Source organism: Arachis stenosperma, chromosome 4, assembly GCF_014773155.1.
Source record: "Arachis stenosperma cultivar V10309 chromosome 4, arast.V10309.gnm1.PFL2, whole genome shotgun sequence".
Taxonomy (NCBI): domain Eukaryota; kingdom Viridiplantae; phylum Streptophyta; class Magnoliopsida; order Fabales; family Fabaceae; genus Arachis; species Arachis stenosperma.
The window spans coordinates 132,975,770-132,999,701 of NC_080380.1; the positions used below are offsets into that span (position 1 = coordinate 132,975,770).

Sequence of the window (23,932 nt, forward strand, 5' to 3'; positions counted from 1 at the left end):
CACGTTAATATATTTTACTTCAAATTAACTTTGTGTTTTTGACTTTGTCTATGTTTGGAATTTGGATTGAACGTGAAATGCATTTTAAAACCACGGCTAGAGCTTATTAGCGTTTTTTTTCCTATAATATTTATTACCAATAAAACTTATTCTCTTCAGTTAGTTCTTGACAAAATTTTATTAAGGAGTTCTACTCGATTCAAAACAAATGAAAAATGCATTATGTATAATATTCAATGAAATATTTATCCATAAGAATGTCTTATATTTATTTCTTATGCTGCACAATATTTTAATTTTAAAGAATTACTTAGTTTTAAAAATCGGTCAATTTAACCTGATTAATAACGGATTGGTCATCTTTCTTACTCAATTAACTTAAGTCATTTAATTGAACCCAAAACTAAAATAAGAACAAATATTAAAATTAATCCTCAAAATTTTTTAAATCGAACACGTTATTTTTAGCAAATTTTTATTTTCTCAAAATTTTCGAAAATTATTTTCATTGAATAAATTATCAGTAGACATAGTTATGAACATTAACCATGACCTTGATGTTACTCCTACCCCAAGTCTTATTGCATCTCCTATCCAATATATGTAATATTAATTATAAATTGATTGATTTGTTTACAATCAAACTTAATAAATTAGGAAAGCGATATAAGATACATGAAATTAAAATTCATAAACAAATTTAAATTTATCAAATTTTTAATAATAAATAAATTTTTATCTTATTTATAAAAAAGTATTATCTTAATTGTTCATAAACTTCATTTAAACTAATTTTTCTTAGGTCTAAATAAGATTTTATTGTGGTCCAAAATCAGTGAAAATTTTATTGGATTTAAGGTTGGATAAGAGTTTTAAAAATAAATTTAATTATTATTTAAAATTGAGTTCAGACTAAGACAAATTCGATTTTATTTCATCCATATACACCTCTAAATAGTTATAAGATAAAAAAATGAACAAATATTCAAATTGGCTTTTAAAAAATTTTATATAGGACATTGTGATTGTTAACAAGCTTTTATTTTTAAAAATTTTTCAAGAATTAATTTTGTTAAATGAATTAATCTTTCTTGTTTTGAATTAAAATTTTAATTAAATAAATTTTTAACAAATTTTATTATTATTCTTGTGTGGACGAACTTTCGAAATATATCTCGTCTTTTATGCCATTATAATACACTTTTTTTTAATGAAGTGAGAATAATTCGAATGTTAAAGAACAGAGAGGGTGGATATCTATAAAAGATACTCCGAGATTTAAATTAATAAGTATTTAAGAGGTATAAGAATTTTATGATGATAAAATGTTAAACATAAAACAAAGTTTATCATGTGTGAATTCTCCCTTTGAGATATAAAAATAGATGTCTTTGTATAAACATAGAGTTGATGAATAAAATTGATGTTTGGTCATGAAGTCAAAATAATGACTATTAAAATTGTCGATTACAAATTTAGAATGAAGACAAATAAAATTAAATTATGACTTATAATACACACTAAAAAATAAAAATCAAACTATAAGTTGACTGATCAATTATAATAAATTAGTCTTAAAAAAAACATATTTTTAAAACAAATTATTTTCTTGAGAAATACCAATGTCTCGGAAAATTAATTTTTAAGGATGAATAAAAATTTATTAAGAATTCATATATCAAAACTTTTTGGGATCAATTTGGTGTTTGTATCCTAAGTTTGTCAGGCAGGGGTCAACGCCTGTAGATCCAATAAAATCCTCCCACGTGGAAGATCCCATGGACAACTTGTTCCACCGGTAACTTCACAACAACCGAAAAAGAAGAAACATCAGCACTTCCCCAACCTGCCATGCCGGTATCCTTCGGGCACTTTGTACACGTAGTCAATGCTGACCTGGTTAGTAGAGAGAGAGAGAGCGTTGCCGGAGTTCAAAAACTTTGTTTCATCAGCTGGATCTTCGTCTTGTTCTTATTCTGCTTATTTCTGCATTTTTTTTCAATCTCCGAATCTCCATAGAAAAAAGAGAAGGTGAGTTTTTTTATTTTTATTAATTCTCTCTATCTCCTAATAAAAATAGAAAATCTCATCTTTGAGTTAACTTTCTTTGTTTCCTTGAACATTCACCATTGATATACGTATCACCAGTGTCTGATCAATCCAAATTATAATCATTCAAGCACTTCGCATATTGCTCTATTTGTATTCTTATTCGGAACTTCCGTGTATTACATGTACAATTAGTTTGTAATTGTATCAATTGAAATCCAATTAGCATAAACCGCTCTTTGAATGATTCTATTTTGAGACATTATTTTACACCCTTTTACGTTGGCAATTAAATTGTTTGATCCTTTTTCTTTGCCTTTTGGGGGTTTAGAATTTTGTGTTTCTGTGGTTACTTGATGGATAATAATGGATCTCCAAACCAATATCCAAACCCATACTTTTACCCTCCCAACCCTTACCAACCCTACCCACCTCCACCAACTGGAATTCCAGTTCCTAATCCATATGAACATGTTCCCTATCCATACCCTTATAATCCTTCACATTCCTTCAATTATTCCTATCCCCCACCTCCTAGATCATCCTTATCATACTCTGGTTCGGGCCATATCGACTATCCCTGCCCTCCTCATCCTCAATCACCCTCCTCATGTGCCCCCTTAGACTTCAACCAGCCACCACCGAAGACATCTTATCCGGCTACTGCCCCTAGTGCTCCTACCAATCCTTACCCTGCTTATCCCTACCATGTTCCTCCAGGGAGTCAGAGTCCGTCTCGAGCTTCCCATTCTCACACCAGTAGCTTGCCATATGGATCATCTCAGTATTACTATCCACAAAATGAGGCCTATTTGTCTCCTCAGCAATCCGATGCCCACTCGCGAACCAATAGCTTTGCAGGTCCCTACTATGTGGAGAACACTAGCTCCACAGGTGGTGGAAGTGGAACCCCACAACCCAGTGATGATTCCAAGCCTTCTCCGAGTGCTATTACTTACCCGCCTTTGGATGATCTTATGAGTAATGTTCGGTTGTCCGATAGCATGCCTAGTGATATTGTGTCATCACCTCAACAGCCAGTGAGGCCCCTAATGCATTCCATTTCAACTTCAAAAATAGAGCAGAAGAAAGATGACTTTTATGGACATGCTAATAACTCCTTCTCAGGATGGGGAAATTCCTACTCTTCTCGGGTGGATTCGTCTAAACTTTCATCATCTAGTTTTGGCTCATTTAATGAGTCTGTGCAGATTGTTCCAGTGCAGAATAAAGGGTCACTGAGAGTTCTGCTTCTACATGGAAATTTGGATATATGGGTGCTTGAGGCCAAAAATCTTCCTAATATGGACATGTTCCACAAAACATTAGGTGATATGTTCGGTAAATTACCTGGCACTATGGGCAATAAAATTGAAGGAACTATGAATAAGGTGATTACCAGTGATCCTTATGTAACAATTTCTGTAGCAAACGCTGTAATTGGGAGGACTTTTGTGATTAGCAATAGTGAAAATCCCGTTTGGATGCAACATTTCTATGTTCCTGTTGCACATCATGCTGCTGAAGTGCACTTTGTTGTTAAAGACAGTGATGTTGTCGGTTCACAGCTCATCGGCATCGTGGCAATTCCAGTGGAACAGATATACTCGGGGGAGCTGGTCGAAGGCACCTATCCCATCCTAAATAGTAGTGGGAAGCCTTGTAAGCCAGGTGCTGTTCTGAGATTATCCATTCAGTATATCCCAATGGCACAACTAAGCATTTATCATCAAGGAGTTGGAGCAGGGCCTGAGTACATTGGAGTTCCTGCGACTTATTTTCCTTTGAGGAAAGGTGGAACGGTTACTCTATATCAAGATGCTCATGTTCCAGATGGCTGCCTCCCTAACGTGTTTCTTGACAATGGGAAGACTTATGTGAATGGAAAGTGTTGGTATGACATCTATGATGCCATACGTCAAGCTCGGCGTTTGATTTATATTACAGGATGGTCAGTGTGGCACAAAGTTACATTAATAAGGGATGGTGCTGTCAAAGCATCGGATTATGCCTTGGGTGATCTTTTGAGGTCAAAGTCACAGGAAGGAGTAAGAGTGCTTCTCCTTGTATGGGACGACCCTACATCAAGAAGCATTTTGGGTTATAAAACAGTAAGTATTACTACATTTCGATTATGTTTACTGCATTTATTTGCTTGGATGGGCTGGTGGGATTTGGTTCGAAATTGTCTACATGATCACATCCTTGATTCATTACTTATGAAAAATACACTCTTATATCTTTTGAACTTAGTTGATTGTGACTTCCTTTTTGTATAGAAAGGTTTACATTTTTTACATGAAAAGGTTTACATGTCAGTTTTTGCAACAAAAATTTTTTTTTTGAGATGCTGAAAGTTGTTCTGCATATTAAAATATACTTGTTTTTTAGGATTTAATCCACAAATATTTTTTCCTACTTACTAGTTTCATACTTCTTGACAATGTTTGTTTCTGTTCTTCCATTGCTGGTGCTTAACTTACATATAATCATCTTAATATTTTTGAAATTTGTTTTTCTCTTGGACTTTGGGACACTATATATTGGCTAGTGGTACTCCTAAACTAGAATCTCTGTTCTCTACTCAAAATTTATCTGCACAAAACTCACACCAGCGTGATGTTAACCTCTTAAACTAGGTTATCCTTATGATGTTCTAGTCTAGATGGTAACATAAATAAAATAATTGACATAGCAAAGCCATTCTTTTGTCTTGCGCTAATAAATGTTTATTCTCTGACAAGTAAGATTAAGACTATTGGTAATCCTGTTATTGCTTCTTTAAACAAAAATGTTTTTACGGATTTGATACTTATATTTTTCCCTTCTAGTTTTGATTATGTAAAAGTCTTCAACTTTACATTCAGGATGGTGTCATGGCAACTCATGATGAGGAAACAAGACGATTTTTCAAGAATTCTTCAGTGCATGTGCTGCTTTGTCCTCGCAGTGCTGGAAAACGACATAGCTGGTACAAGCAAAAGGTCAGGCTTGACAACTACTGTCCAATTGAAATATTTTATTTTTATTTTATTTTATTTATGGTTGATTCTCTCTACAGATTTTGCTGAAGTGCTGTTTCTTACTAACATTATATGGTTATTCTCTAAAGCCTTGCATGAATTGGTTAATGCTGTAGCTCATAAGAATCTAATATTTTATTTATGATTATTTGTTTGTTGGTAGTTATAAAATCAGACATCAAGCTATATTACATTAACATAAATAAGTGTTCATGAACATATGATTAAACATATATGTTTATATCATTGGTTAGCTTAATGTGAAATTTTGTGTAGTCTAGACATTAAACCTACTTCCTACGAACTAGCTTAAAGCTTTAACTCAAGATTTGCATGAGTATCTTTTAGCTGCAAAGGTTGTCAATTGTTTTTATATTTCTATTGAGTGTATCCACAAGTTTTTTTCATATAGGAATGTGAAGCTTTAATTGCAACTTCGGATTTTGGGCAAGTTCTGGTTTGCCAGCAGTGATATCTACTTGTTTGCATTGGATCACTTTTCATGTTATCACATAATTTAATGATTTTGGTTTCAGATTTCTATATTGAATCTGCTTGTCTTCCTCTTATTAGGAAGTTGGAACAATATATACACATCATCAGAAAACCGTTATTGTGGATGCTGATGCTGGAAATAACATGAGAAAAATAATAGCATTTGTTGGTGGACTTGATTTGTGTGATGGACGTTATGATACTCCCGATCATCATATACTTAGGACCCTGCATACACTGCATAAAGATGACTATCACAACCCTACTTTCACGGTAATCTCTTATTTCCAACTCCATTTTGTTTCATTAACACGACTAACTAGATGTGTAAATCAATCTTCTGAAAATATTTAAATTAAGTATTTTCAAAAATGTATAGTTCCAGATTTAGAGGAAGTCAAAGGGTAGTTGAGAAATGTTTTTGCAATCTTCTTGGGATATGTTTAACCTAATACAAGAATGATGTTATTTCTATTTACCTCCCCCAATTGCACATTTACAACTTTCGTGCAAAATACTAAGTTATGAAGCAGTTTAAATTATGAATATTGTAGATAGGAACATTTTGCAGCAATTTATAAATATTAATGTTTCAAATAAGCAGGTTAATTTATTCATATGATATAATTATGTTACAGGGTAATGTAGGTGGTTGTCCCCGGGAGCCATGGCATGACTTGCATTCCAAAATTGATGGTCCAGCAGCTTATGATGTTTTGAAAAATTTTGAGGAGCGCTGGTTAAGAGCTTCAAAACCTCATGGGATCAAAAAGTTAAAGAAATATGATGATGCTTTGCTTAAGCTGGAAAGAATTCCAGATATCATTCGCATGACTGATCTTCCTTGTATTGGTCATGACGATCCTGAGTCTTGGCATGTTCAGGTAACTGGTTATTAAATACCAAATAGATATTTTAGTTTTCTAGAAGCAATTTTTCTTCAGTTTTCTTAGTAATGGAATTTATCATTCTGTTTACTTTGGGATGTAGATATTTCGTTCAATTGATTCAAATTCTGTTAAAGGATTTCCAAAGGATCCAAAAGAAGCTTCTAGCAAGGTAAATGGAAGCTTTATGTTTCAATTTTTCATTTCTAGTGCTTGTTTCAATTGTTCATGTGTGATCAGAAGGTCAAACATTGGTGTGTATATATGTTGCAGAACCTAGTATGTGGGAAGAATGTGCTGATCGACATGAGCATACATACAGCATATGTGAAGGCCATTCGAGCTGCACAGCATTACATTTATATAGAGAATCAATATTTCATTGGGTCTTCATACAATTGGAGTCAACATAAAGATCTTGGTATGTAGCTCATCTTTCTGCATAACCTTTTTGTAAAAAAGTTAAAAATAAATATGCAGTTGCATACTAGAACCATGGATGTTTTATTGAGCATGAAGTAACATGTACAGAACTAATGTATGTAAGTGTCCTACAAAACATACATAGAGAAACAGTCTTTTAGATGTGTGCGGTATGCCATGCCATGTTGGTGTGTTATATGCATCAAAAGCTATCTGATACAGCAGATTATTTTGTAGTTGGAACAAAAATCTCATTGAAAAGTATATTATAGGGATGTAGATGCTAAACTAATTCACTAGTCCAGTGGAAGAATAAAGCAATGTTAACAATGTGGCAAATAGATTTTATAATGGTCTCTTTTATGTTAATCTTTAGGCTTTATGCTTTGGCAGGTGCTAATAATTTGATACCATTGGAAATTGCTCTGAAGATTGCTGAAAAGATAAAAGCACATGAAAGATTTGCAGTGTATATTGTTATTCCAATGTGGCCAGAAGGTGTTCCGACCGGGGCTGCTACACAAAGGATTCTGTATTGGCAGGTATGATTCAATTAACAGTATAAAAGCATTTTATTTAACAGAATCAGATTTGATTGAACCTTTCAATCGGATAAGTTTGCATTTGGCATTGTTCACTCTGACCTGGAATCACATATCAGCTCTACTGTGCTACCATTGTCATATTTGATCATTTTTCTTTTTTATCACCGTTGTCTGCTATAGACCACAATGCTGAGAAGTTAAAACACGGGTACTTGGTTATTGCACTTATTGATCTGGATTCATTTTCTATGCAGAATAATACAATGCAAATGATGTATGACACTGTTTACAAGGCTTTGGTTGATGCTGGGGTTGAAGCAGCATTCTCTCCACAAGACTATTTGAATTTTTTCTGTCTAGGCAATCGGGAGGCCACAAGTATGTATGATAATGTCACAGTCTCTGGAGCTCCTCCCCAGGCAAATAGTGTCCAAGTATGTCACGAACACCACCTTTCCTTGTCCTTCTCTTCCGAGTTACATACTTTTTTTCTGCCATTTAGTTTCACATTTTTATTATAAATTCTAGATTTCTAGTACCAATAGGCACCTCACCGACAGTTTCAAATTATCTAGAGTTAAGCATGTGTTTGTATATTATTAAAGCTAAAAACCTTGGTTATTTCATCAATGGTTTGATTGACACTACTCCCAGAAGTGCTACTTGCACTTTAGATGAGCCAAATCCCACTTTCAGATAGCAGCTGTTTGGTATCTTCCATTTCAATTGGTTATTGATACTCAGAAAGTAACCAGTTGTGTCTTACAATATTCTAATCCAGTTTCGTAATATGTTTGTTTTCCTCTTAGAACTTAATTTTCTGCAAGCTATTTTTCTAAAAGTCACTACAAACATTTGAATTCTTCACAATTTTTTCTGTTGCATGCCTTGTTTTGTTAATGAACGCGCTATTAAATTTTTGTATGTTGATGCTCTATTTCCAGGCAAATAGTCGAAATAGTCGGCGTTTCATGATTTATGTTCATTCGAAAGGCATGATAGTTGATGATGAATATGTGATATTGGGATCCGCAAACATCAATCAGCGCTCTATGGAAGGAACAAGAGACAGTGAGATTGCAATGGGAGCCTATCAACCACATTATACCTGGGCAAGAAAATCTACTTACCCCCTTGGACAAGTAAGCTTCCCTTTTCCCATCAATGGATACTAATAACGGTTTATGTGGATTACATAGCTAATGTGATAGGAACATTTAAGAATTTTTAATCACCTATAATTTTTCCAACCTCTAGAATTTGCCATGCATACCAACTATGGTCATATTTTATTGAGCACTGTAGCAGGCTAGCAGCTCTTTTAATATGCATTATGTTCCTGTTGGGAACATGCGGGAACAAAATTCTCTCAATTTGAATTTTAGGAGGAAAAGGAGAATACTTGAGTTGATAATAGTTTTGATTGTTTTTCTACACTCTTATTTTGTAGGCCATTAGCATGTTCTTCTATTTAGCAATAATTTTATGAAACTATGCTATGTAGGTCCATGGATATAGGATGTCGCTTTGGGCAGAACACACAGGAACAATTGAAGATTGTTTCTTGCAGCCAGAGAGCCTCGAGTGCGTGCGAAGGGTTAAAGCGATGGGCGAAATGAACTGGAGACAGTATGCAGCAAATGAAGTAACAGAGATGAGAGGACATCTAATGAAATACCCTGTTGATGTTGATAGAAAGGGCAAAGTTAGACCCCTTCCTGGCCATGAAGAGTTCCCTGATGTTGGAGGGAAAATAGTTGGGTCATTCCTTGCCATGAAGGAGAATCTAACCATTTGAATATAGCTACTAACATTAGGATAATGAATTAATGATCATTGTAAATTAAAACAGTAAAAACAATTTTGAAGAGAATGATAGGTTGAAGAAAAGAAAAGAAACTCACTGTATAATAAACAATAATCTCTATCAATTGTTGTTTTTATAACTTATTAAGGTTTTGTTCTATTGTTTGATGTAATTTCACTAACTTGTCATACATAAATATCAATAGTCACATACTCACATGTATTAAGTGGGAAATTTCCCAAACTCTCATGCATCTTTTTTCTTTTTACTAGTTCAGTAATTTTTCAACAGAGAATGATATTAAATTAGAAACCAGAACTCATCACATTAGAAAAATCTCTATCATCTTTATTTCCTATACTAATCAATATAACCAAAACAGTTCCAATTCATTAAATGAAACAAGGAGCAAGGCCTTTGCTATTATCCTAAAAACTGTGTCTCCATTTTCTCAAGATACTTCATGTTACATTTACAAGTTTTGCGCGCATAGTACTCCGATCAACCTCCACTCGAAGACCAAGGGCTGCAAGCTCCGGGACTTCGGCAGTTCCCTGATACTCCAACTGCTCAACTACCCTTCGGTTCTCTTCATTGCCCTCCAACATATTCCTTACACACCATATACCCCATTCTTTCAAGAAAGGATTGTCTTCGTCAATAACACACTGCTGCAATAGCAGCAGAATCCCATTCTGCTGCCGGATTTCATTTTTTGCGTGCTTCCTTCTATATGCGCAATTTCCAATAACTGCAACAATGTCTCGCCTGAACCCTCTGTAAGGACATGGTTTTAAAGAACTACTACTAGCACCAATACCATCTTGATTCTCAAATTGCTTCATTACTTTCCGGATTGTTGTTGGTGGCTCAAGATCTCTAAGCAAAGACAAAAGCAACTCTATGAAGCCATAAGAGAATAGCACATCAACAACGCTCTCTGCATCATCCCTGTTACCTCTCGCATTATCTTGAGCACAAATGTCCCTCAGTATTGTGAGCGAGTAGCCGAGAACATCAACTTCGGGAGAGCCACTAGGAAGACCAGACTTGCCCCTCCCTGCATGTTCGAGAATCCGAATAGACTTCTTGAATATTCCATAAACAAACAATGCAGTATCTGTTGAGATAGTAACATCTTCTAGCCGCTCACTTAAGATTTCCGATAGGATTCGCAAAAGGAAAGCTTGTTCAGAGGAAAACTGACCATCCTTGGACTCAGTATCTTCTTCACCCAAAGGATCATCCACATACTCTAATTTAGGAAACAACACAGGCAATTGAGATTCTTCAAGGCAGATTCTTGAAAGAAGCAACTTTAGCCAATCCTCAGCAAAACCAGCTAGATCAACATAAACCAATGATTAAGAAAATCAAAATAACCTAGAAAAAGAAAGAGAACAACAGCAACAACAGAAACAGAAAAGGATACAAAAAATAAATGAACAAATAAACCACAAATAAGGAAAGAATAAAAAAGGGGAACAGAACAAGCATTCTCATCACCCAAATTATAACATCTTACACAGGAAAGTATAAAACAACAATAGACAGTGCTCTCATCCCACCCAAATAACCAAATACTGCTATCTTATACTACTTATAATTGTGATTACTTCCCCATAAAATTGCTATATTTAAACAAAGAAACTACAATTTCTTTTTTTTTTTTCCTTAAAAAAGAGAAGTACAAAAGCAAGAGCATAAAGCTACTAACCAGAAGAAGCAGTTCTCACAATTGCTGCCATTACAGGCCACCCATCATAACTTGACAGAATTTGAAACCATTCAGGATTCCCATCACAACAAGTATAAATCACCATACACAAAGGGTCACAAGTCTCTTTGCTACTAACTCTAGCAAGCAACACAAACCCTTCTGGATACAACTCTTCCCAAACAGCACGCTGGTGTTCTCTCCCAGCAAGACAAACATTCGCCAGAACCTGAATTCCCCAACGAACCAAACCCAAAGAATAAGAAGAAGAAGAACCAACCTCTGACCTCAAAATATCTGAAACAACAGCCACCCCATTGTGCTCAATAAACGAGTTCTGATTTTCAATGTCCCCAGCACACAGGTTTCGAAGGAGCTTGAAACACAAAGCAATAATATCATGATTATGATTATGGTGTTCAAGTACTTCTAGAACAGCAGCGAGGACCTTTTTGGAAGCAAGTTCTGAACGACCACCATGGGATTTTGCAGTCTCTATGAGAGATTCAAGGGTGTTTTCCAACGAAGAAGTGTCGGAAGCAGTGAGGAGTAACTGAAGGGTGTGTTCTGATACTGTTGGGTTCTTCAACAATGAAGATGAATCTGCAGTAGTAGCCGTACCATCATCCATTTTGCTTCACCGGAATAAGAAAGAATTGTTTATTTTTTGCAGAGTTTGAAGGTAAAAATTTGATTTCGATGAAAACAAAAGACACCCTACAATTTAATTCGTTCGTTATAGTGCCATTGAAAAGCTAGCTTATCGATGATGGCGTCTCGTCGGAGGGTTTCGATTCTGATTTTCATTCTAGAGAGCACGAATTTTTCAGCTGGTGTTAAAAATGGTGGACGACGCCGTTTTATTTGTCATTTTTATTTCAATTTTTCTTCTTGGATTTGAAATTTTGAATATACAATGTTGAAATCTATTATACTACAAACTTAAGAAAATCAAAAGTTGAGATGGCCGAGTTGGTCTAAGGCGCCAGATTAAGGTTCTGGTCCGAAAGGGCGTGGGTTCAAATCCCACTCTCAACATGTTCTTATTATCTTTATAAGTTTGTTGGGTCAAACTATTCTTTCGGGTTTCTTTTAACATTCGATCATATGGGCCAAGTAAACCCAACTTCATTTCAAGTTTTCTATTATATTGGGCCAAGAGAACCGAATTTCAAATTAAAACAATCCTAGAAGAGCTTCAATGTTCACCAAAATCAGAAGTCTTACGAAAATAGTTTTTACCCAATAAATACACAGAATTTCTTGACAAAAAGCAAGAATCTTCATATTCACAGCACAAGAAAATCATCATAAGAATAAACCAAAAAAAAAAAATCATCATAAGAATCAAATAACAAATATCTGCATATCCAAGGGGGAAAAGTTTCAAATTAAAAAAAGGCCTAACAAATATCTGATTCATTTTTAGTTATCAAATTAAATTAAGGCCTAACTGTTGACCAGAAATACATGTTTAAACCATGGAAAACTTAGTGGCAAAAAAAAAAAAAATCATTAGAAAACATTGATGCAATTATAAGCATAATTTTAACTCTAAGTTTGTGTTATTTAAAAAAAAAAGCCGAAAGAAAGAAAAACGAGATTTATGTTTAGACAAAAAGACCTACTCTAGATTTATCTTCCAACAAAAAAAAAAAATTGAATAATTTTCTAAAAGTTAATTCAACTAAACTAATGAGTGTATCAACTAAGGATGAAATCCGGTGAGACGGTCTGCCAAGAGTTTTAAATCTAGCCGTCAATGAATCTGGCTTGATCTAATTTTTTTTAGGCTTAAATTTATAGTAAAGTCTTTTCATTTTAAGAGATTAAATTTAAACTTACTGAAAGATTTACAAGACTTGTCAAATTAGTCTGGACCTATTCAAAATTACTATGCATATAAATTATTTTCTAAAAATATTATAAGCGAGGTTTGTATTCTAAACCATTATTTAAAAATCTTATTATTTCTACTAATCTATCGAATCTTTTTTTATAATTATATGAAAAAAAAATGTTTGTATCTTATTAGATCTTAGGCTTATTTAAAATTTTAGTCCAATTTAAACTTTTTTTGTTAACAGACTCTGGGCCAGACTAATTTTTTTAAATAGATCGTACTCACACGTTTAAACAAACCTTTAACAAATTACAATCTTGATCTTTTAACAATAAAACCTCACATGTGTTTTCATCCTAGTACCAACGAACAAAGACACATATATGAGACGTTTTATACCACTTCATGACTATATAATGCATGCAACTTTTCATACTTGCACCTAGGGACATTTCTGTGAATTTCGTGGTTATAACTTAAGCGTCTAATTTTTGCTTAATTTATTTTTTATAATAAATTTTAAATATTTAATAATTATTTATTTTTATATTTTAAAATTAAATATTAATTTTTAATTTTTTTAATAAGTTAGACAAATATTTTAAGACATCATAATAAATTAACAATTATCTTTAATATACAAAGAGATTAATACTTAATAGATATCTGTCTTTTTTTCTTTAAAGTGGACTTTAAGTCTTTAACAATATGATTTTTTTCACTCAAGTTAAAGCAAGTAGTCATGATTTTTAGGTAATTAACATTATTTTATTTCTCCAAATAACACATCTAATTTTGTATATGTTAGAAACAAGAGACTAACCTGAAGAAAGGATTTGTGTATTATTGAGTGTAATCAAGTTGTCTATTCAAATTTGTCTGAAATTGTACACTATAAAGGGTATTTATAGGTACTAAGAGAATCGTAATAATAAAGACGTAATCTCCTATAATAAATATTTAGATATACTAAATGATACTAATTGATCCTAATTATATTCTAACAGTATATAAGAATATAAATTATCCAACATAAATACTTGTTCTGAGAGTTATTTGAAATTGAATTGTTTTGAGCTTGAACATAAAGTCCAAACGCTTTTGAATTGTCTGTCCGATATCTTTTCCAACGAAGATGAATTCGTCTGAGTTGTTTGTGCAGAGGTGGGGAGTAGTACTTGCAAGGAATTCCAATGGTTAAGTCAGCAAGAGTTTTAACAGGTTTTTAGTATATTGGATTTGAAGTATACCTGAGGGTGTCAGGGTATTTATAGGTGTAGATATAAAATCAATAACCATTTTTTAGAGTGATTTCACCTTTGGTGATGGATAGTCGTTTCCCCCTTATTAAGGATGTTGTTAAGATCTCCTTTTTAGAAGCGGAGGAGAGATAGTCGGAGTTGGTTACTTGTTTATAAGTTGGACCGAAATTATGTCGCTGTGCCCGACCTCTGTGAGGTCGGGTGAGACGATGTTGATTAGATCGCCTCTCTTAATTGGGCTTTATTCATTTTGGGTGTGACTGTGTTTTTGGGCTAGGGTATAAATAGCATCCCTACTTGAGGCCGAGCTTTATTAGGTGAGACTCAAGCATTTGTAGGTCAGATTGATCTCTTATGGTGTCGGCGCATCACATCGGGCATACCACCTTTCGAGGGATTAGGTTTGGTACTCAACGTGATTTTTATGAACCTGAAGCATTACGTCTTTTCGTAATCATTTGCATGTTTCTCCATGGTTACATTTAATAACCGTGCACACCATAAATGGGGGGGGGTGAATTTGTCATTTTGCCACTTGGATCTTATAAATATTTAACCCTTTTTTTCCCTTCTTTTTGCTTCTTCTGAAACGTTTTGCTTTATTCTTGCTCAAAGTCTTAGATCTTCTTCGTTGCAACTGTTTTTTCAAGTCGTAGCAATTCTTAGTGAAATGTCTATATATCTTGTGATATTTGCAGTATTCTATTCGACTTCCACCATTCTTGTTTTTTATGGGCCAAGGTGGTGGAAACTTTTCGATATGGCAGATCTCTCTGTAGATGTCAACAAGAGAAACTTGCAAGGAGTATAATTATGATACCTTTGAGGCTTCTCTAAGCTATACTCATCCTTTTTTTTTTGCTTCCTTCTCTTTATCCCGACATGGTGAGAAAGATTTTGTCTTGGAGTTGGCTCTCTTAGTTAGGAATTCTCTTTCATGTTGATGTGTTTTTTTGCTCACTCTTGTACCTTGTATAGAAAAGTCGGATGTCATTTTGCTCTGGATTGGGATAATCGTTGATGCCATTAACTAGCCCCATTATCACTACTTCTGGAGGCAGAGTTTGAATCTCCAAGCAGGCTTTGTTGAATCTTTCCATATAAGTTCGGAGAGTTTCTCCAATCTCTTGATTGACCGCTAGGAGGCTTGGAGCATGTTTGACTTTGTCTTTCTGGATTGAGAATCGAGTGAGAAACTTTCTTGCAAGATCGTCGAAGCTGGTCACGGACTTTGGTGGTAGACTATCAAGCCACATTATCGATGCTTTGGTTAATGTCGTCGGGAACGCTTTTCAACGAGTTGCATTTGACGCGTCAACCAAGTGCATCCGGCTTTTTAAGTTGCTTAAGTGATGTCTTGGGTCAGCCGTTTCATCATAGAGGTCTATGTTAAGAATTTTTAAAGTTTCTGGGAACCCTAACTCTTCGATAAATAGATCTTTCCCTCCAAAGGGGGGTTTCTTCCCAATCTGCATGATTGTTCCAACCTCGAAGGTCGGCTTCTAATTTCAAAAGATTTTCTTGTATCTTTCTTCGTCATCGCACTTCCCTTTTCAGATCTCTTTCAGCCTCTCTTTGACGTTCTATCTCCTGCTCAAATTATTCTAATCGACTATGGTGCCGTGTACGAGTCCCATTAGTTTGATCGGATTTTGGTTTACCATATCCTTAGGAGGATAGATTTTTGAATTTATCATTCTGGGCTGAGGGTTTCGTGACGTTGATAAACCTCATTTTTAGGGTTTATCTTCTGCTTATTTAGTAGATTTTATCCATTATCCTTACACGTTATTCATATAATTCGCATGTTTTATATTTTCCTTCCTAATTTTGTACTATGAGTGAAAACATGCTTCTTTGGCCTTAAATTAGCTAATTTTAATCCTCTCTTATTACCATTCGAATGCCGTGATATGTTTGCTGAGTGTTTTCAGAGTTTATTGGGTAGGAATGGCTTGGAGGATGGAAACGAAGCATGCAAAAGTGGAAAAACACAAGAAATTGAGGTTTTAGGAAGCTGGTAGCGACGCACACGCGTGGTATGACGCGTACGCGTGACTGGCGCAGGATACAAGAGACGCGTACACGTGGGACGACGCATACGCGTGACTAAGTTTTTGATTCATACGCGTGAGCGACGCGTACGCATGACAAGGCATCACTTGTATCCTGCGCCAGTTACGTGTACGCGTCATACCACGCGTGTGCGTCGCTGCCAGCTTCCTAAAATCTCAATTTCTTGTGTTCCTTCCACTTTTGCATACTTCCTTTCCATCCTCCAAGCCATTCCTGTCCTATAAACTCTGAAAACACTCAGCAAACATATCACGACATCGAATGGTAATAAGAGAGGATTAAAAGTAGCTAATTTAAGGCCAAAGAAGCATGTTTTCACTCATAGTAGAAAATTAGGAAGGAAAATGTAAAACATTCGAATTATATGAATAAGTGTGAGGATAATGGATAAAATCTACTAAATTAAGCACAAGATAAACCCTAAAAATAGGGTTTATCAGAAGTCCCTCCCTGTTGTGGCCATCCGTTCATCGTTGTGATATTCCAGTTCAAATTCGGATGCCGTATGTTCGTTTTTAGGGTGATCATCCGCCATGATTGGGTGTAGACTTCCAGGTCCTCGGCCTTGGCGCCAATGTTCCGAGGGTTACCTGATACTAGGTTGTTTTGAGTTTGAACGTAAAGTCCAAACGCCTTTGAATGGTTTGTCCGACATCTTCTCCCACGAGGATGAATCCATCCGAGTTGTTTCTGAAAAGATGGGGGTAGTACCTGTAAGAGACTCTGATGCTTAAGTCAGTAAGAATTTTAGTAGATTTTACTAGATTAGATTCAAAATATACCTGAAGGTGTCAGAGTATTTATAGGTGTAAATCTAGAATCGATAACAACCTTTTAGAATAGTTCTACTTTTGATGATGGATAATCGTTTCCCTTTTATTAAAAAGGTTGTTAATAGTAGTAGTTAATTGCTTATTTAGATAAATTGGACCGAACTCATATCACTGTGCTCGACCTCTTTAAAATTGGATGAGTATCGATTAGATCAACTCTCTTAATTAGACTTTATTCAGTTTAAATTTATCTGTGTTTTTGGACCAGAATATAGTATAAACAATACTCATATATCTTTATGCCAAAACAAGAATAACGGTAATTCATAATAGCTACTTGCATTAGAGTAATTCAAATTGTGTTCACGTGAATATATGTATATTCAATGACGGACATATCTGTTATGTAGCAGTTTAAAGAAAAAATTGGTTTATCCTTAAGAAAAAAGGAAAAAAAAAAACAAAACAAAACCGGTAGTCTAGCAGTTTAATTCAAGTAAACCTCTTTTTAAAGAAATCAATATTTTTTATTTTTATCGACGGGCAATATAACATATATGTCGGTTCTTTCTGAGATTGTGCATCTTCACGTGAAAACAAGTTTGACCATCTTAATAAAAAAAGGTTTACCAAATATATAGGATATATAATGATCATCAAGGACCAACTAACAATAACTAAAAACAAAGACAAAAGAAAATGAAGAAAATGTTTATGAAATTTATTTCATCATAACCAACCATATTTATTTCAAGCTTCTTCATTCATCAAGATATAATTTATTCAAACCCATCTCAATGTGCTAGAGATGTTATATCATCTTGACGCCAAAGATCCTCAAAGACTTCATATGGTTTCTTCATCAGATAATTTTTACCGATCTTATTCTTGCATATGACACACCTTTTACTTAGACAAAAAAGAACCTTTCTCAAACGATGGATCGGCCATTGATGTTGCAATTGGCGAAAAGTGTACAAAACAAGCTGGGTTGATGGGTCAGGCTTGTCCATGATGAGACTGTGGCAGAGATTAACAGTCTCCAAATGCTTCAAGTTCTCAAGCACACAGCACAATGCTTTAAAGTTCACTATTATGGATTGAATGCTCAAGAACTTGAGATTTGGGGTGTGTTCGATCAAGGCTCTAGCATGATCCATTTCGAAGCAGCTAGTGATTTTCAATTCGGTGATTCTTTTGCAGTATTTGCCAATTGCTGGAAAAATTTCATCATGATTGGTCATGCGGGTAATTGTGATGGATTCCAGCCCTGCCCATAAACTAATTGCATGTTCAATTGCTTCTTTTGATAAGTTGCATAAGGCAGGTAGAACTAACCTTTTCAGATTTGGAGTCCTGTTCAAAAATATAATACATAAAAAACTTTACCTCAATAATAATAATAAATAATTTATATACTTTAAAATAACAAAATTAGTAAATAATGATTATATTCACATAGTAGATTCTTATATGAATTTATTTGAATCTTTTAAATTTCTCGTTCAAATACTATAAATAAATAATTAGGTAAAGTGTATTTTTTTGTCTCAATTTTGTCCTAAAAGTTTTCGATTTGCATCAAATAATATACCCCTAATGGCTAATTTTTCAAAAAATTTTAAGACCAATTCAACAACAATTTCATAAGAACAACCTTCAACACGAGCAAATCAAGCATAATTTTCTTGCATTATTGTTAGATTTGTCTTAAATTTTTTAATAATTTAGCCGTCGAGAATATATTTAATGCAAATCGAAAACTTTTGGGATAAAATTGAAACAAAATAAACTTAGGGATATTTTTAAAACTTTTGCTAAACTTTAGAGACAAAAACTATACTTTATCCTATATAATTTAATACATGTTTAAGATACACCTTAGTCTTAGATTATTACTGACTTGAGTGTCAAAATCTTTTGTAGATACATCTTATTATTCTAGATATGCCAAATTGGAGAATAAAAAATTCTACCGCGGCTTCATATCCTGATGTTAGAATTTTATGTTCTACAACTCAACTTGAAGTTATCTTAATCTATATACTTTGGCACCCTTCTATATTTCTATCTTACTAGAAATAATATCTAAAGACACTAGAGAGAATATTAATTGAAAAACTAAATCTTATATTATTACTGTCCAAAGAAAAAAATAGTCTCATCTCCTATAGATATAAATAAAAAAATATCTTAAAAAAATTCTATTTCAATAGTATTATGCCTATCAAACTACATAAACGAAGTGCTCAACCCAGCCACCTATCATAATTTTTTAGACATACATACACTTTATAAATATAATATAGCATAATTATGCAATTTGAACACAAACAATTAAAAGTAGTGTTACCTTTCAGCAACAAGGAGCAAGTGTTCGTCCTTTATATAAGCATAGAAATTGAACACAAAACAGCGAATGTGTCCTATTTCGCTCTGAGTTAAAATTCCTCTCAAGATTTTAGTCATTCTTTCACTTGAATTTTCAAGGTTCCAAGATCCTAGAATCTTGGGTACGTTAAAAGGCTTATAGCAGAGTACACTAAGGTCAAGCTTATGCCAAAGTTTAGGGTCACTACGAGCTTCACGCCAAGTTTTACACACTCTTGATACTGTTGCAAGCTCTACAACATTAAGGGTCATGAAAATATTCACCAACAACTCATAGTATAGAACATCATTAATGTTTCTAGCATCGGTGTTATTGGATTCCACACACTTTTTTTTCATTGTTCAAAAGTTTTTCTGCATGAATCATTAAAACCTTAATTAATGTATGTCAAATGCATGAGATTATTGTGAAAGAAATTATATGGAAATAAAAGCATTTTAAATTGATCGACTAATATATATAACTGCGTATGCTAAGAACATCTTCATAAACGAAATATTCTTCTTGTAATAATATAACGTTTCATTCTTAATGTCACATAGATTTCTGAATCTTACTAGTCTTAGATCAGTCAATTTTCATGTCGTATAGATACCTAGATTTTAAAAACACGAATTAACAAGGCAGAAAAACTGAAAATTCTTTCTATGATCATATTTGACCCAAGACCTTATATTATGCACTCCTTTTCTCTTATTAAATAAGTGTTCAATTTTTAGTATTTTTTTCTGCCCAAATTAATGAAATTGAATATTATTAATACTATAATTTCTTCTTCAATTATACCCCAAAATTAATGGATGAAAGAGAATACAACTAAAATAATTAAAAAGAGTAATTATTGTTATTAAAATCATTTTGACCTACTTTTTAACACATTTCAACAAAATTTTTAAGGCAAGTACTTAGTATCATTCATAAAACAGAGGTAAATTATTTTTTTTTTGTATACACTTTTTTTGAATAACCTAAATAATAAGTTAAAAAAATTATTTCATGTATTAAATGTTGGAGATATTTTTTTGGTTTTCAAATGACTAATCCCCTAACACTTGTTTAAGTAGACTAGTGAGCTAACCACTAGATCAACCCAATTTGATTTTAAATGTTAGAGATATAATTATTTATATGTCTTTTTCTAATAATTTAAACTAAAAAAAAAGTGTTTTCATGACATGATATCTTAATTTCTATGATTGAAAGCTCTAGAGTTTATTTTTTGTCAAACCTAAAAAAAATTCAGTATAAAACAAATAAAAAAAATCTATACAAAAAATTCAAAAAAAATTCACATAAATCTTAAAAGAGGTAAAAAATTTAAAAAAAGTCACACAAATTCAAAAACATACTCTTGCTTAAAAAGATGTGTTAGATATATAACTATTCATATGTCTCTTATTATCACTTTGAGCTTTTGAAAAAAAAATGAAAACCATTAAAAAATATGCAAAATAGATCTATTATGCAACAATACACATGATGAGAAGATGACATACCCTCTAATTTTGCAATGGTGGCAAAATAATTGTCTTTTTTTTTAATTCGTGTAAAATTCAAAATAAACATAAACATATATTCAAGAATGGATGAAACATTTGACTTGAACAAAAGTTTCAAACAATATATATAATCAATTTTTTCACAAAACAAAAAAAATTTGTTAAAAGATATAGATTAAATTGTGGAGCTCGAGTATCCAAGGTTAGGGATATAATCATGGACAGACTAAAATGAAATATGACATGAAGGAAAAGAAATAAGCGTACCTCCTACGTCACTCTCTTTGATTTGTGATAAACAAAAGACTAAAAAAGACTAAAATTTAGACTCTATGTAATTTATAGATAACCAGTCAAGCCCTTATAAAATTCTATAAAATTGAATATACTTTTCAACTAGAAATTGTACGAAAACAAAAAAAAATTGGTCAATAGAAAAATTTACAATTACAACCTTTAGTCATTTATAACTATCGTTTTGAATTTTCTAATACGTTTACTAATTAATAAATTAGTTATATTAGGTGTACATAAAAAATTAACCATTAAATCAATCACTCGTATAAAATATATATTAAAATATAAAATACATATTTAAAATAAATAAGGCTAATTTGGTAACTAATATTAAATGTGCATATACCATTTTTGGTTTTAAATATAATGCATTCAACGAAAAACGAAAACAACATTTATTAGGAATTAAAAAACTAATTTAATTTGTTTCGTTATTAAATTACGTAGTATTATCTTTTTTCAGTCATAACTCATGAGAGAAAACAAAAATAGTAAGATAATTAGCATTTAATTTGTTAGATTTTTTTTTTCTTTTTTTGTGAGGCTCAAATTTAATTTTTTATTGAGTGTCTTCTTATATATTTGCATTATTACCATAGTTGGAATTTTTGCGGCATTTGAAAGTGAGAGAGAGCAGCCACAAGATAGGGATGGCAACATGACAGAGTGGGGGTGGGAGATATCTTCCGGCTCTCCGTCTCTACCCCTAGATTTGCTTCTTGTCCTCGCTCCAATCCCCATCATGGGAGAATATTGTCTTCCATCTCCATTTTTCGGGAATTTTCATTTCCTATGGGGTCTCATTCCCTATCTTTCTATATTGATCATTTATATAAAAATTGTAATGAAAAATAAAAAAATAAAAAATATTATTACAACATACAAGGACACAATCACGTAATGGTGAAAAGGGAAAGGACGCCGCGATCAGAGACAATGAGGCGCCGAGGAGGTGACGACACTATGGGCACTGAATAAGAGTAGCGAGGGGTATGATTGCGATGCTATAGAAGATTTGGATTTACGAGTTTTGGTCTTTTGGGGTTATTGGGAAGTGGGACGATGCAATGTTAGTGTTATAGAGATAAGGAAAGACACTTTTGAAATTAGGGTTAGGTTTTTCAATATATATATATATATATATGGTTTGTGAAATGACTAAAATATTTATATTAGAATAAATTATTAAGGGTATTTAAGTAAATTTAATAATTTGGAGATTATCGGGAATGGGGCAGGGATCCTGCTCGGGTTTCCATGTTTGCCTCGGAGGAATTTTGGCCGCCATTCCCACGGAGAAAATTCTCCGTCTTCGAATCTCCATTTGGGGCAGTTTCCGTGCTTCGGGGAGTTTTGCCATCCCTACCACAAAGTGAGAGAGAAGAGGGGAAAACATAATTTTCATTTTTGTGCAAAGCAACAGATTTCAAACAACAGTTTCTCATTCTCTCATTGTTGGATCGGCTTGAAATTTGAATTGCAGCTTTATCTCATCTTGTTCTTCATTCTAAAAGGTGGAGATTTTGATTGGAAGTTTGTAGAGAGAGAAATATGCTTCAAACATCAGTTTTATTATTGGGTATTTTTCATCTTCATGTTACTCATTTGTAAGCTTTGGTGCTTTGACACACAGAAGGATTAGACGCAGAGATTGGAGGCCGTGACCTAGCAACCTCAGCTGCCTGATGGGAACGACGAAGTCGGCTCTGAGTCCTCAGTGGTAGATAGGGATCGAATTTGGCGCGAGACCACTTTTGAGTCCCACAAGAATCATCGCTTCGGGTTGGAGTCGTTCTTTGCTAGTGACCTCCGCTCCTCCGTGTTGGTGGCTTCCTCTGTCACCGCCACCAGCCTTGCCGATCCCTAGGAGGTTGTCGACTTGAGGGAGGAGGAGCAGAAGCTGACACAGGAGCTTAACCAGCAAGCGGAGCAGTCTGAGCAGAGGTACAACGACCTTCTTGTATGCGTGGGAGGAGCCGTTGCAATCAGCTTGGACTTGACGGAGAAGCTGGAGCATCTCGATCGATTGCGACAGCAGATATGGAGGAGTACAACTAGTAGATACGCGCCGGAGGTAGTGGCGTTGCTGATTCCAAAGGCAACGTTGCTGGTGGGGCACCCACGTCAGCACTTTCTTCACCGCCTTAGCAGGGGAGCCACGACGACGACGATGACGATTACCGAGATTTGTAGGGGTTGGGGTTTTATTTTTTTCTTTGTCTACTTCATTGTACTCTAATTTTGTGACATTAATTTGTATTTCAGACTATTTTTTTAACAAAATAATTTGTTGATTTCTGATAATTTTAGATTTTTGTTAATAATTTTATTAACTTAATTTGCTACTAAATGTGGTTTATTAGTGTCTAAAAAAATAAAAAAAATAAAAAATACTACCGTCGGATTAATTCGATGGTAGTTTTGGCGCCATTTCACCGTCGGATAATCGTCAACTCAGCCTCGACGAATCTATTGAAAACACCAATGGAAAATCTGCCGGTACTTAGCGTCGGAAGAAAAAATCCGCTGGTAACGAGTTTTTGGCGCCGTTTATACCGTCAACCCTGGGACGACGATAAACTGATTACCCACGAATTTATTTGATGAATCTGACAGTAAATCTGATGATACTCAACATTTTTTAGTGTAGGTCGCTAATAAATTAGCAACCAATTTTGAGACCAATACTTTTCAGCATATTTTTTATGTTGGTTGCCAAATCAGTCGCTGGTGATAAAATTAGCAACTGATTTTAGCAACCAACTGCTTTATCCCCTTATATTTTAATTAGTCGCTGAATCAGTAGTTAATTTTATCATCAGTGGCTGATTTAGAAACCAACTC

The 23,932-nt window shown here is 33.8% G+C and overlaps 2 protein-coding genes and 1 non-coding gene across 3 annotated transcripts; 2 read left to right on the forward strand and 1 right to left on the reverse strand.

Annotated features, from left to right (window-relative positions):
- Window positions 1-1,980: 1,980 nt before the first annotated feature.
- On the forward strand, window positions 1,981-9,463 carry LOC130973466 (phospholipase D beta 2-like). The gene is made up of 10 exons (XM_057898009.1): window positions 1,981-4,160; window positions 4,917-5,033; window positions 5,646-5,840; window positions 6,206-6,451; window positions 6,558-6,626; window positions 6,728-6,875; window positions 7,271-7,419; window positions 7,677-7,856; window positions 8,367-8,564; window positions 8,927-9,463. The coding sequence occupies exons 1-10, from the start codon at window positions 2,406-2,408 to the stop codon at window positions 9,218-9,220; spliced, it is 3,351 nt and encodes a 1,116-aa protein (XP_057753992.1). The 5' UTR covers window positions 1,981-2,405; the 3' UTR covers window positions 9,221-9,463.
- Window positions 9,464-9,472: 9 nt separating this feature from the next.
- LOC130973467 (uncharacterized) lies at window positions 9,473-11,770 on the reverse strand. The gene is made up of 2 exons (XM_057898010.1): window positions 10,947-11,770; window positions 9,473-10,571 (listed from the first exon to the last, which is right to left on the reverse strand). The coding sequence occupies exons 1-2, from the start codon at window positions 11,575-11,577 to the stop codon at window positions 9,691-9,693; spliced, it is 1,512 nt and encodes a 503-aa protein (XP_057753993.1). The 5' UTR covers window positions 11,578-11,770; the 3' UTR covers window positions 9,473-9,690.
- Window positions 11,771-11,903: 133 nt separating this feature from the next.
- TRNAL-AAG (transfer RNA leucine (anticodon AAG)) lies at window positions 11,904-11,984 on the forward strand. Its single transcript has one exon. It is a non-coding gene; the product is annotated as a tRNA-Leu (tRNA).
- Window positions 11,985-23,932: the final 11,948 nt, after the last annotated feature.